At 39.3% G+C, this 13,301-nt stretch overlaps 2 protein-coding genes across 3 annotated transcripts in view; both read left to right on the forward strand.

Moving 5' to 3' along the window:
• Nucleotides 1–2,805, forward strand: part of rock1 (Rho-associated, coiled-coil containing protein kinase 1) — a 32,645-nt gene extending 29,840 nt beyond the window's left edge. The window contains exons 32-33 of one of the 2 annotated variants that reach the window (XM_004542851.6): nt 197–404; nt 673–2,805. In XM_004542851.6, the coding sequence (XP_004542908.2) occupies nt 197–404; nt 673–724 (260 nt within the window). In that variant the 3' untranslated portion in view covers nt 725–2,805. The remainder of the gene's footprint in view (nt 1–196; nt 405–672) is intronic. The other variant, XM_004542852.5, reaches the window with a different exon arrangement.
• Nucleotides 2,806–3,330: 525 nt separating this feature from the next.
• usp14 (ubiquitin specific peptidase 14 (tRNA-guanine transglycosylase)) lies at nt 3,331–13,079 on the forward strand. The gene is made up of 16 exons (XM_012916848.2): nt 3,331–3,543; nt 4,395–4,540; nt 4,811–4,843; nt 4,939–5,043; nt 6,138–6,241; nt 6,353–6,411; nt 6,491–6,621; nt 6,744–6,824; nt 6,921–7,003; nt 7,215–7,329; nt 9,224–9,289; nt 9,404–9,496; nt 9,581–9,709; nt 9,804–9,864; nt 12,048–12,155; nt 12,264–13,079. The coding sequence occupies exons 1-16, from the start codon at nt 3,528–3,530 to the stop codon at nt 12,407–12,409; spliced, it is 1,476 nt and encodes a 491-aa protein (XP_012772302.1). The 5' UTR covers nt 3,331–3,527; the 3' UTR covers nt 12,410–13,079.
• Nucleotides 13,080–13,301: the final 222 nt, after the last annotated feature.

Below are 13,301 nucleotides of genomic sequence, written 5' to 3' on the forward strand. Positions count from 1 at the left end.
TTGTTTCGTCCTCCCTTGGCAAATTCCAGCTTATGTTGACACGTCACTGCCACTTGTTCATCAGTGAAATAGTGTGAAACCACTGGCACGATCAGGTTTTGTACCACACATCTGCTAATGTGTAAACAAAGTCATTTGGAGGACTTGGATAGTTCGAGGTCATGTTTTTAAGGCTTGATTGTGTCATCCTGTCCAGTAAACTACGACGTGACCTCTGCCCGGGACATGCTGCTGCTGGCTCTGACCCAAGACGAGCAGAAGAAATGGATCGGCCACCTCGGAAAGAAGATTCCCAAGACCCCGCCGTCGACATTCACAAGAGCCTCGCCGCGGTCCATGTCCACTCGCTCTGGACCCAACCAATCCTTCCGCAAGAACCCTAAAAGCAATACAGGAAAGCTGAGGTAACTTGATAACTTTGAAATAAAACCCATCTCGTCAGACCTTATTTGTATTTATTTATTAACTCAGATTGCGTTTACATATTTTCACTAATGGTGAAATAACTTTAGATAACTAGGATAAAACGTGAGTATTTTTTCTCTTCAGGCAGTCAGTCAGGGTGTGCTGCAGTCAGTAGCCTTTTTTTTCTCTCTCTCCTCAAACCCATCTTGTGGGCTGAGATGTGGTCAAGTCAGTCATGTGACCTGCTGTTTGTCTCCTGTGTTGTAGCAGAGCGCAGTCCACCCTCCAAGCAGCAGACACAACATCGAGCACTTGTTGACAGGAACTTCTTCAGAAAGTTTTGTGTGTGTGTGTGTGTGTGTGTGTGTGTGTGTGTGTGTGTGTGTGTGTGTGTGTGTGTGTGTGTGTGTGCGTTTTTAAAAAACAGACTTTTTTCTATGACTTTAAACTTGTCTATTTATTAATTGTGTTATTGGGTGTTTCAAACTCAAGAGACACTTCCTGGTTGCTTGGTTGACTCTTGGGCTCTGTGCAGTTGGCACTTGGGATTTTCTAATTGGCACTAATGTGTTGTTGGGGTCAGTTACTAACTTCATATTCTTACATGGCAACTCTCATTAGACCAATATTCAGGATTTTTACATTACTGGTCAAACATCATGAAAAGGTGTTATAGTGTCTGTAAGCCAGCTTTTCTGTTTCTGTTGTTAGACTGGGTTACTAACGAAGGTTTTTTATTTTATTTTGAAAAGGCCTTTCTTTTACTGGACACCTGTCTCTGTTCTTCTTTCAGCTAACCGTCTGAACCGTTGGGATTTTTCTCTGGACTCTAAACTTTCCCTTCCTTCCTCATCCTCAAAAATGGAAAGAAACTGTATTGCATAGATAATTCATTAAAAAACAAAAAAACAAAGCTAAAAAAATATATGTATATTGACAAATAACCAACGCTGGAGAAATTGCAACACACTTCAGACACAAGGCATCGTGGACATTAAAAAAGCAAGGGGAGGGAGTCACTTGACCAACTCAGCAAACTTGCAGCTCTACGTTTTCACCAGAAGATGGCGCACACGTCTTGATCTAAAGATGGACAACAGAGGGAGAGAGGGACTCCTGTCATGTAGACATCCTGTGCTTCATATCATGTGAGAGTTGGAATGGAAACTGGAAGGTAAAAGGGGGTTTTGCTGGGACTGCTGCATGTATGTGTTCAGTTTAAGGTACTGTCATACAGGGATTGCAGATCTGCGGCGAAAGGTTGTGTCTCAGGGGCGGAAAATTGATATCTATTTAGTAATTTCTTTCCCCCACCTGTCGGATAACGTGGGCTTTAATGCAACTATGCTTTTGTTTTGTTTTGGTTTTGTTGTTGTTGTTTTTTTTTTTTAATGACTGATGCCTTCATCTAACGTCTCTGGCCTTTTTGCCTTTATTCTTATCACTCTGCAAGTCAGTTATATCAGGTTTGGGACAACGTATTGGGACATGAGTATTAGATGTTTTGAGTATTGAGTGAGGAGCATGCAAGATCATCATTTAAATCTATGCATTGTTTTTATTATAATTATTTTTATTGCTCCAAGCCATAAGGAAAATTCCATTGTAATGGTATATAGGAGTCCTAAAACTTTTTTTGTTTATTTGGTACATTGTCTGTAATATTTTTTTTTTTTGTGTATTCAGTGTATTTTTTCTTTGTAATGTATTGCCTTACATTGATTCATAGATAAGTGGTTCAAAAGGAAAACATTAAGTTAACAAATGTAAAACTGCACTGTTTGACTTGACTGTAAATTATTTGTAGAAGACTAAACAGGTGTAGCATTTGGCCCACCTAGTGCCTTACCGTTTGGATATTGATTTTACTGCCATATGTTTTTCTTTCCTTTTTTTTTGTTGTTGAAACAAGACAAATCTGAATTCTTCCATCATTTTTTTTTAAGAATTTGCCACACGTGTGTGGTTTTATCAGAACTTGCTTTGTCTGGTTTGAATATATATAAAAAATTATATATATAAATAAATATATTAGATTACCTCTTTATGAACACATAGCAATAGAGTTTGTGTAAAAACAAAGTCCCCGTTCTTGGTTCATATCATAAATTTGAGGAGGATGTATCTTAAAAACAAGCCCGTGTCAATGATTGTCCTCGATTGCAAGTCATTTTCTCTAACATGGTAATGTCCCGCTAATGCAAACACCCCCACAGTGTATAATATGAGAGAGACATAAGGATTATGGAATACCTCCACAGTCTTTTTATGTGTAACGTTTTGTTCAGTTAAAAACAAAAAGCACTGGAACTATGATCTACTCGTGTCTTGGATAATTTGCATGGTTAAATTGCATTGGAATCCGCACTGATGGATATGTCAATAAACATATCTCTGTCATTCATTGTATAGTAGTTTTCACTTTAGATGTCATTTATGTTTTTGTATCAGGCCAGCTGGGACAGATTCAAGGACCCCTAAGCACATCTTTATATGCTAATTTAACTCTGCTAATCTTGACACTTTTATTCTCACCAGGTTTATTTTTGGGCCTTTTTCACTTTTATTTTGAACAGGACATCAGAGCACACATGCAGGAAATGTCCTATTGTGGGGTCAAACCCAGGCCTTTGCACAAGGGTTCACCATATTGGTCTTCTGCTTAATCACTAAACTATAGCGGCACAATTAATTGTAGTTTTGTGCTTTTATATTCTAAAAAAATAAATAAATACTTGGTGTTTTTTAATCATATGGAGTGGAAGGAACAAAGGGGTTCCATCCCCAAAGTTGGTCTATTTACGGTGTCACAGTGAGAGCAGTGCACTCTTTGCTGTGAGATAACTATCATTCACTCACACTTGGAAATCCGTGTAGTTACAGCCTTATAAATACTGTAATTAAAGAAGTCTGAATGATCTGGGTGTGTGTATCTCGGATGTTGCTGCAGGCCAGCAGGGCGACTAGCAGATGTCAGAGCGCATCGATAAGTTCCCAGCGTGTTGTTGCAGCGTCATTCTGTTTGAATGAAGTTCAGTCCGAGAACTAGCAACTCTTCATACGCGCCCCAGTGGACCGAAACAGGAAAAATAGCGAGTTGAGGATATTAAAGGTTTCTAAATATGCCGGTGTTTACAGGTAAAGTACTTTTAATACAGCATGATTATCACCAAGGAGAAAATACTTTAAAAACGGGAACCCTTACACGTGTTTTTAGTTTTAAATTACATTAGCATGTTAGCTTAGCTGTGTGTAGCATGATTTGCATTTAGCCTACAACCGTTAGCATGCTATCTTGACAGCATCTTGTTCTTAGACTAGTGGTAGAGTTATTTCAGAAGACACTTTTTTGAAACAGGGAAGCGCACAGAATTGTTACACCACTGTATCCGGCTTGCTGTTTGTTAACGTTATTTACTGAGTACGTGAAAAAGCTGTCCAAGCTAACTGAGCTTCTGCTGCTGTCAGCTAGCTTAGTTACCCAGTTAGCAGGTAATAAGTAAGGTGAGTTAACTAATTATGTAAAGCTACTGATTCTCACCGCAATGTCACCACTTTAATTGTGGTTTTACTCGCTGAAGACATTTCCCTATAAATTTTTTAGCAGAATTGGGAGCACTTGTGCCTTTTACTATAAAGGATAGCATTGCTAACAAAGCTAGCTAAATCATAGTGTACAGTTATACGTCTTTACTCCAACTGCGTCTTGAAGACATGCGATCACTCAGTTTGTTTTCTTTGTGTCAGTGATCTTATACTGATTTCTATAATCGCCAATGAGCGCCTTTATTACGGTTCATAGACATTCAGACTGCTGCATATTTGTTGGCTCCCACTTTGTGTTTATTCACCGACAGTCAGCTTGACTAACCGGGTGCCTTATTCCTTGGAGCACTACCCTGATGCTAAGGAGGTGCTGTGTCATGTCACGGTTTCCCAAACCAGGAACGGCTAATATTTTGACACTGAGTGCTTCTGTTTCTTTTCAGTAAATGTGAAATGGGGCAAAGAGAAGTTTGATGCAGTAGAGCTCAACACTGAGGAACCACCCATGGTGTTCAAGGCGCAGCTCTTTGCCCTGACAGGAGTTCAGCCAGACAGACAGAAGGTCATGGTGAAGGGAGGCACTCTCAAGGTACTAATATAAACATCCAAAATCTAGAAAAGGAGATCCTCAGAGAACCACACCAGTGCATATAGTTCCTTTAATTTAAACATGCTTAGTTTCGGTTCAGTTTCAAGGTTGTGCTATGGCTCTTACAAAAATGAAAGGGACTTTTTGATTAATTATAGGATTGGTTTTGTCTTTTCATTTGTTTTGAAACAAATAAGGTAAAGTTAAAGGTAAGATGAGTAAACCTTATCCATTTTAAGGTTGCTAATCAATGTTTTATCTGAATTCTAGGATGACGAGTGGGGAAATATTAAGCTGAAAAATGTGAGTACCGCATATACCAAGTGGTTCTTTACGGGAGCTTCATCACAAAATTTTCACATAAATTACTGAAATGAATATTTCTCTGCTTTTTGAAGGGAATGACCCTGCTGATGATGGGCTCAGCAGATGCCCTACCTGAGGAGCCTGCAGTCCGACCCATGTTTGTAGAGGACATGACTGAGGAGCAGCTGGCCTCAGCGGTGAGTAATCCTGAAAATTACCACTGTGGGGTGAACAAATATAACAATTACAGCTTTTAGTGTGGATGTGATTGATTGAATTGGGCTTTCATGTACTGAGTATAAAGTATAAAATGGTAAACTAAATGTGCAGAATCATTTAGTTGCTAAAAACTTTTTTTGTGTGTGTGGCTCAGTGAGACATTTGCAAGCTAGGTGTTTTGGTGTAGTAATGAATTTATAATTTATTTACTGAAGAGAAAATATGCAGCAGACTCAAAATACAGTATGAATTACAAACTTCCACATGATAAATACTGGGTAAATGTCTTTAAGATGGAAATGGGCAAACAAAAGACCCGCTTTCTCATTATGAGTTTGTTCATCTGTGGATCCTCGGTTCCTCTCATCAGGGATGTGAGCAGAATTGGCGAGGAAGAGACATGAGGAGAGAGAAGTTGGTGGATAAAACAGCCATTTAAAAAAAAAAAAAAAAAAAAAAAAAAAAAGAGAGAGAGATGCATCCTCTGGAGCCCCATTTTTAAGGAGATTTTATTCAAATCTCATGTTTGGCACAACTGCATCATAGTGCAACTGTATTTTACACTTTCAGATGTAGCAGTGTTCTTTATATTTGTTTATGTTTAGGGCTGCTCTGAATTATATTTACTTATTTATTTAGTACTTCCTAAAAAGGATACACTTGTGCGTCTTTTATTAAAGCTCCTCCAGCAACATGAAGTACTGAGATTGATGTCTTGGTCACAGGCAGGAGGGAAGAACAAATTAAAGAAATGAGCAAAGCCTCTTTAGTGGTTCATAGAGTTTGACGTGTGAACTTATTAACGTTTCTGAAATTGGACGCGCCAAAAGAATTGAAAGGACAGAGTTCAACAAATTTGAGCTTTTAAAAAAAGACAGTTTATGTATCTAGAACAGATCAGATGACCATACTTGATAAAGAAGAAGTGGACTCAATGTGATGTGTTGATTCTGTATTGTCCCTTCTGCACAGTCCCAGATCTACAATGAAACTAAATTTATGTATCCCTTACCTACACGTAGTGTTATACCTTGAGATGAACCAATGCCACTGTGAATGTTGTCATTGTCAGATGGAGCTGCCTTGTGGACTGACGAACTTGGGCAACACCTGCTACATGAACGCCACAGTGCAGTGTCTACGCTCTGTGCCAGAGCTCAAAACTGCACTCAGGAGGTCATTTTTACTGCTATTACTGTTTGTCGGTGACGTGTTCAGATCATTACGAATAATTTCACCACCACTGGTTTTAGTTGCCGTTCACCTCACATCACTCTCCCGCTACAGGTATTCAGGTGCTCTGCGATCTTCAGGAGCAAATGCACCATCTCAGTACATCACAGCAGGTGTGAAGCATGCCAAAAAATAGACATATTAATGTCGTGAATTTACTGATACAAATAAAATGGTTTCTTTGTTTTTTAGCCCTTCGTGATTTATATGAGACTATGGATAAAACCTCGTCCAGCCTCCCTCCCATTATTTTGCTGCAGTTCCTCCATATGGCCTTTCCACAGTTTGCTGAGAAGGGGGATCAGGGGCAGTACCTCCAGCAGGTGAAAAACTCTTAATTATAGTTCTGCGTTGTTAAATTTGATTAGCCATGTGACGTGTCTTTAACTCAGTCTCATAATGGCAGCAAATTCATGACATTTATTGTGCTTTGTTGTTTATTCAGGATGCCAATGAATGTTGGCTGCAGATGATGAGAGTGCTTCAGCAAAAGCTGGAGCCACTAGAACCAGAGACTACCATGGAGGTAATGCTTAAAACCCCCACCAAATCTATTATTTTGTAATCTAATTATGGCTGTCTCATAAATTCATGAGAAAATTTTGTTATTTTTAATCTTCAGACTGAATCTGAGGGTGGAGCTGCCTCTGCCTCTGCAAAGAAGAACTTCATTGACCAGTATTTTGGTGTAGAATTTGAAACTAGGTATCCTTCTGTCTTTGTCAATCAAATCTTTGTGCACTTTAATACTTGAGATATATATATATATATATATATATATATATATATATATATATATACAAGTATAAGTTTCACTTTAAAAGACTGCACTGTTCTTTCATAGTTGTTGGTAATGAGATAAAATCTAGAGGTGAAACATTAATGAGCCGGGCTTCTTCTTAACTCTACTATTCAGCATGAAATGCACAGAGTCTGAGGAGGAGGAACCAATCAAGGGCAAGGAAAGCCAGCTCCAGCTCAGTTGCTTCATCAACCAAGAAGTGAAATACCTGGCAACAGGACTAAGGCTGGTAAGTATCATGAAAAGGCTGAGGTCTGTGTGCAAAGCATAGATGGTATGAAGGATGCATATAGCCACCTTGAGATCACACAGTGGTTTTGGACTGGACATTTTTAACCTTTAACATTTGTGTTTTGACTATTATGGTTACAGTTAGGAGCTAATGCTAAGCTTGATTCATTCACAAACTGTATGAGTGCAATACACAGGCACATATCAGCTAATTGGGCCTACATAACAAGCCAATAAGACAGACAGTTTATTGAACCCGCAAAGGAAATTACTGTGTTACAACAGCATGAAAACAATAGAACACAATACGATAAAAGCAATGTTGTAAAAGTATTAAAAAGTAGTACCACAAGCTGACAGTGAAGGGCTTATAATGTGAGGTAGTGCAAAATATTTATATGCAACAAAACAAAAACGTGAAGTTATGCTGAGATGGGTGGGGGCTGAGCCTCCCTCCATTTCTCTATGGAAGTCGCTCATCATTGATGTTATGACTCTGATCAGGTTGGGACATTATATTGATTGGAGCTCCCGAATTTTTGTGGACAAATGGAAGAAACCACTGGAAGCACTGGGAGTAACCTGTAAACTGGATGCTAATGGACATAATGTTATAATACTCTAGTGCTGTGCAGTGTTGTTATTTTGGATGTGAACCAGTCTTGTATTTGTTGTGGAAAAAAGTTAAATAAAAGTTGGGAAAAGTGGAAAATCCAAAACCAAAACAAAACATGAAGTTAAAGAAAAATAAGACCAACTGCAGATGTCATTAATAAATACCGGTATGTAAACACAAGAAACTGCAGCTGGAAACTATAGTATAGAAATCTGTGTTGAAAAATGTGATTTCTTGCATGCTGACACGTGTGTTTACCTGCCCAGAACAGGAACTGTTATACAGTCTTGTAGAGAATAGTAGGAATGCTTTCCTGAAGTGGTCTTTATGGTAGCGGGGTTGAATCAGTCCAAATGAGAATGAGCTCTGCTTCCTCTGTAGTGGGGAGCTGGTATGGTGGGTTGTCCATGGTGGACAGCAGTTTGTCATTGACCTCCCGTCCTTCACTGACTCAGACACCTGCACATTCTGACCAGCAATGGTTCGAGCCTTGTGAATTAGTTGTTGATCGTGGGGGCATCTCTGGCACTGATGCTGTCCCCCAGCAAAGTACACAACAGCAAAGTAAATGACACTCACTACCACAGGATGGTAGAAGATCTCCAGCATTTTGCTACACATACTAAAGAACCTGAGTTTCCTCAGAAAGTAGCGTCTGCTCACCCCCTTTCGCACAGCATCACTTTTGGTTCTTAAGTCTAGTCTGCCATTCAAGTGAACACCCTAGTGCCTGTAGTAGTCCACTGTTTCAGCCTCCTCACACATGATGGTAATGGGCTTAGTCACAGTTCTTTTTTTCACATTGGAAATCAACCAGCATCTCTTTTGTCTTGCTCATGTCCACAAAGAGGTGATATCTACCAGACCACTCCATAAAACTCCTCAACAGCTCCCTTTACTCCCACTCCTGGCCATCCTCAATACACCCAACCCCTGCAGTGTCATTAGAGGACCTCTGCAGGGGGAAGGACTCACAGTTATGCTTCTAGCAGATGCTGATCCACTCCAGCTGTTTGGGCCAGGACGCCTGTCAATCAGCATGGGTTACAACATGGATGAGTTGGTCCAATCGTACTTCATCAGAAGGAAAAACCGCACAAACTTGGAAGATTTGTGCAAAATGAAATGGCTTGCAGTGGACAGGTGCAAGGATACTGGTGGTTACACGCTCGTGTAGTAAAGAGGATATGTTCTATCACAAGACATGATAAGACAGCTGATCAAGTTGGTTTTTTTTGTTTTGTTTTTTTAAATTCTGATTTTTCTGCCCCAACAGAGACTGCAGGAAGAAATCACAAAAATGTCTCCGACCCTGAACAGAAATGCGCTGTATATAAAATCCGTAAGTCCTCTTTTCGCTCTTATATTCCTTTTTGTCATTTGAAACTGCCTGCAGGACTGTGTGAATGTAGGACTTGAGTATGACATTCATTTCGGTTTTCTTTCCTCCTGTTAGTCAAAACTTAGCCGCCTGCCTGCTTACTTGACTGTTCAGATGGTCAGGTTTTTCTACAAAGAGAAGGAGTCTGTCAATGCAAAAGTTCTAAAGGTTTGTCTTCAGCTGCAGTTCTTTCTTACAGTGCTCACAGTAGCTGAGGATCTAAAGTCTCAGAATTTGTGTATATTTTTTTAGGATGTCAAGTTCCCGCTCATGTTGGATGTTTATGAGCTGTGCACTGCCGAGCTGCAGGAAAAGATGTTACCAATCAGGTCAAAGTTTAAGGAGGTCGAGGACAAGAAGCTAGAGAAACAGCAGCAAAAGGTAAAGCAGATCAGCTCGCCATGACATTTACACACATTTACGAGTAGATGAACTCCTATTTAAAGCATAAACTCTATTTGATTTTCTTTTCTAGTTGATAAAGAAGGCAGAAGCAGCAAAAGAAGTGAAATATGAGCCTTTCTCGTTCTCAGAGGGTATGTACCTGTGACAGTAGTGCAGGAAATGTTACATGAGTAGAAAAAATACATTTACAATATAAGTTAAAGAAATCAGGTGTTGGAAGTAGATGGGGAAAAAAATGTAAATGCACTACAAATTCACCTGCCTTACCGGACAAAGTCTCGAGTCATCACCCCTGTTTCCAAGGAGCCAGGCTGAGCAGCAGTTCTCCAGGCTTTCTGAAGGTCTTTTATCCTGGCTGCTTTTTCACTCAATTTACACATAGAAAGAAGGACATTCAGTACAGGACTTTTACTTTTATTTATTTTACTTTTTTTGTAAGACTGACTTATGAATCATTCGAGCATAAAAAAGGTGCCTAACTCATGTGATGAACTAGTATTGTCAACTAAGCAAAGTTCACTTGAATCTACAAAAAATGCCAAAGATAACATTTTGACAGGTATAAAATAGTATTTTTGCACCAACAGGGCGTCCTGTAAAAAACAAAAAAATAGAAAACTGGACAAATGCATGACAAACATGGCAAGCTTCAAAACACGATCTATCGTCTGGAAAGGGTCTGATAGCTTTGTCGCTATGGCGGTGAAAAATACAGTGCAACACTATCAGTAGGGCTGGGTATCGTCACTGATTTCTATAACGCAATCTGATTCACAGGGCCCCAACTGGATTTGATCTCCTCTTCGATTCGATTCAATTTAGACTCAGACAGAAATATTATAATTATCTATCTATCTATCTATCTATTTATCTATCTATCTATTTATTTATTTATTTATTTATTTATTTATTTATTCATTCATTCTATAAATAGAAAGCTGAGACTTCAGTAGAGATGTGAGCATCAAGCAGATGCCTTTGTGTCAAAGTAACTGAGGATAAAACGCAAAAAAAAACATGAAGAAAATTTTTCTGGTTTTTATAGCAGTTAACCTTAAAAATATTCTGCAGAAGAAAACCATGAATCAACGTATGAACATTACCTGATGCTGCTGAAGTGAAGCAGAGCAAAGTTACAGAGGTTTTATTAGAGGCACTGCTAAGCATTTTGCAATTTGGCAAAATTTGTAAAAGTTTACACTTCTTCTGTATTGAACAGCAGAAATTAGGCTCTCTTGTCAGGTCCTTTTTTTTTTTTTTTTTTTTTTAAGGCAAAAAACAGCAGGCGAAAATACTGTACACAATGGTGAACTGCTATATAATAAGCAAGCAAATAATGCAGAAAACAGATTGTTTTTATGGTAAACTGGTCTTTCTGAGAGAAAGAACTGTACAGGAAGTGTGGCTTTTTTTTAAAAATGTATTTATTTTATTGTGGTGGAAGCAAAATGGCAAAAGTAAGAGGGAATTCATGACAGTGTTTTCTAAACGTGAAGTGTAGTTTTGATCTTCTTGCTGCTGGTTCAGTGAATTTTGGTCTGAGAGCAACGAAACCTGCAGCTTCAGGATCTGTGATACGTCAGCTTTCAACACCCGGGATGTCGGCATACGTGCCATCGGGGTGGATCCGTGCTCTGTGTTTACATATTTTTGCAGACACCATTTACCTGCTCTTTAATCGTTTGCTGTTTTAGCTGTTTGGCGGTTGTTGAAATGGTTTCGTGAGCTTTAACCTGAGATTCTGGCTTTTCTGGCAAAATACATTTATTTTTAAAAATGGATTTCATAAGTCGATATTTCATTATTCAAACTAAAATCAATTTGAATCAGGGAAATCAATTAGTTTTAAACCCACCCCTAACTATCAGTCATGGATCGCCCTCCCCGGAGTCCAGACCTCAACATTATTGAAGCAGTGTAGAATCATTTTGACAGAGAATCGAACAAAAGACAGCCAAGATCGAAAGAAGAGGTGTAAATGTCCTTCAAGAAACCTGGAAAACTATCCCTAAAGACTCTTTAAAGAAATTACAATAGAGCTCCAAAGACAGGTCAGGCTGTCCAAGAATAAAGGTGGTCATACCAAATATTTCAAGCTTGTTTGAATGGTACAAACTCTGTTTTTCCACGTTTAAATAAATTGCTGGACCCGTCTTTCATTTTCCTGTCAAAACAAACGCGGTTATGTTTTTTTGTCATGAAATCTTTGGAGTGAAATTTGAGTATGCTTTTTTTTTTTTTTTTCTCTCTGTGTGGATATTTTTCTTTTGCTCACGAGTCAGAATTAAAGGTACGGCACGTTTTCTTCTTGTAGACCTTGGTTCCAACAACAGTGGCTACTACGACCTGCAGGCTGTGCTGACGCACCAAGGCCGCTCAAGCTCCTCAGGCCACTATGTGGGATGGGTCAAAAGGAAAGAAGGTAATCGCATTTGTGTGACAGTAATCGGAACGCACCTGACATCAGTCAGTCCCAATTTATACTGTGCAAGCGCTTCATGTGTCGTGTCTTCCGGTGTCGTTCTGACAGATGAGTGGGTCAAGTTTGACGATGACAAGGTGAGTGTGGTGTCTCCAGAGGATATCCTGCGACTGTCAGGTGGCGGAGACTGGCATATAGCGTATGTTCTACTGTATGGCCCCCGGCGGCTGGACATACTTGGAGAGGAACAATAGCTGTGGCAGACTTCTCAGAAGACAAAGACAACATCCAATATACACACAAATTGCCATTTCAAAGCACTGTCTGCATAGATGTGCAATAAAACTGGTGTCTTTAAAGATTTGAATACCTTAATTTTTTTGTTTTCTTTTGTAACCAACACAGATGCTTGTAAACAAATTCTGTCAAATGGTGTTAAATATTCAACCACAGTGGGCTTTGAAAATGGAGAGATGATGAGAGGCAATCTCTGGACTGGATCCTCAAGAGGTTTTTGAGTCTAGCGCTGCAGTTTCATTAAATGTTTTATACACATTGTATATTTTTTAAAGCCTTTGATGAGGTGCTCATATCATTAAAGCAAAATGTTTCTCTCTAGTCATTTAATCTTGTACAGAAATGCCTAGCCAAGCTGTCTCTGACGTATTACAAAACACTGTAAAGACTTGCCCTTGTTCACCTGTTGGCCCCCTCGGGGTAATCTGGGTTCAATCTCAGGTCTTTTAAGTGCTTGGCTCACATCATCTCCTGTAATTGTTCTGAAATGTATTGACAGATGAGGTTCTTTCTGCCAAATCTTCACTAATGCTCTTTTCAGGGAGGTGTGTGGGGAAACTGTTCAGAACATGTTGCCCTTGTGGTGAACTGTGTGCGGTTTAATAAAGGCTTGAGATTCAACCGTGATGGTTTGCTCAATAAGCTTTTGAACGTCATTCTTGCTGATGCGGATCTCAGACTTTAATCTATACCTTTACAAAAAGAAAAAAAATGCTGTGCTTGACCATGTTTCTCCGTGCAGCTTTCCCGATCGCCCTGCCACAGTCTGTAAGGCCTGAACGTCAACTCTCTGTAATAACTTAATTGACTGAACTCGTTTCATAGGTGGTGAAAATAAAGTGTTACACC

Source organism: Maylandia zebra, linkage group LG18 (genome assembly GCF_041146795.1).
Source record: "Maylandia zebra isolate NMK-2024a linkage group LG18, Mzebra_GT3a, whole genome shotgun sequence".
NCBI classification, from domain to species: domain Eukaryota; kingdom Metazoa; phylum Chordata; class Actinopteri; order Cichliformes; family Cichlidae; genus Maylandia; species Maylandia zebra.

Coding starts and splice junctions, on each gene's coding strand:
- usp14 (XM_012916848.2), top strand. Junction 9,290..9,403: donor ATGCGCTGTATATAAAATCC/GTAAGTCCTCTT, acceptor TCCTCCTGTTAG/TCAAAACTTAGCCGCCTGCC. Junction 9,497..9,580: donor TCAATGCAAAAGTTCTAAAG/GTTTGTCTTCAG, acceptor ATATTTTTTTAG/GATGTCAAGTTCCCGCTCAT.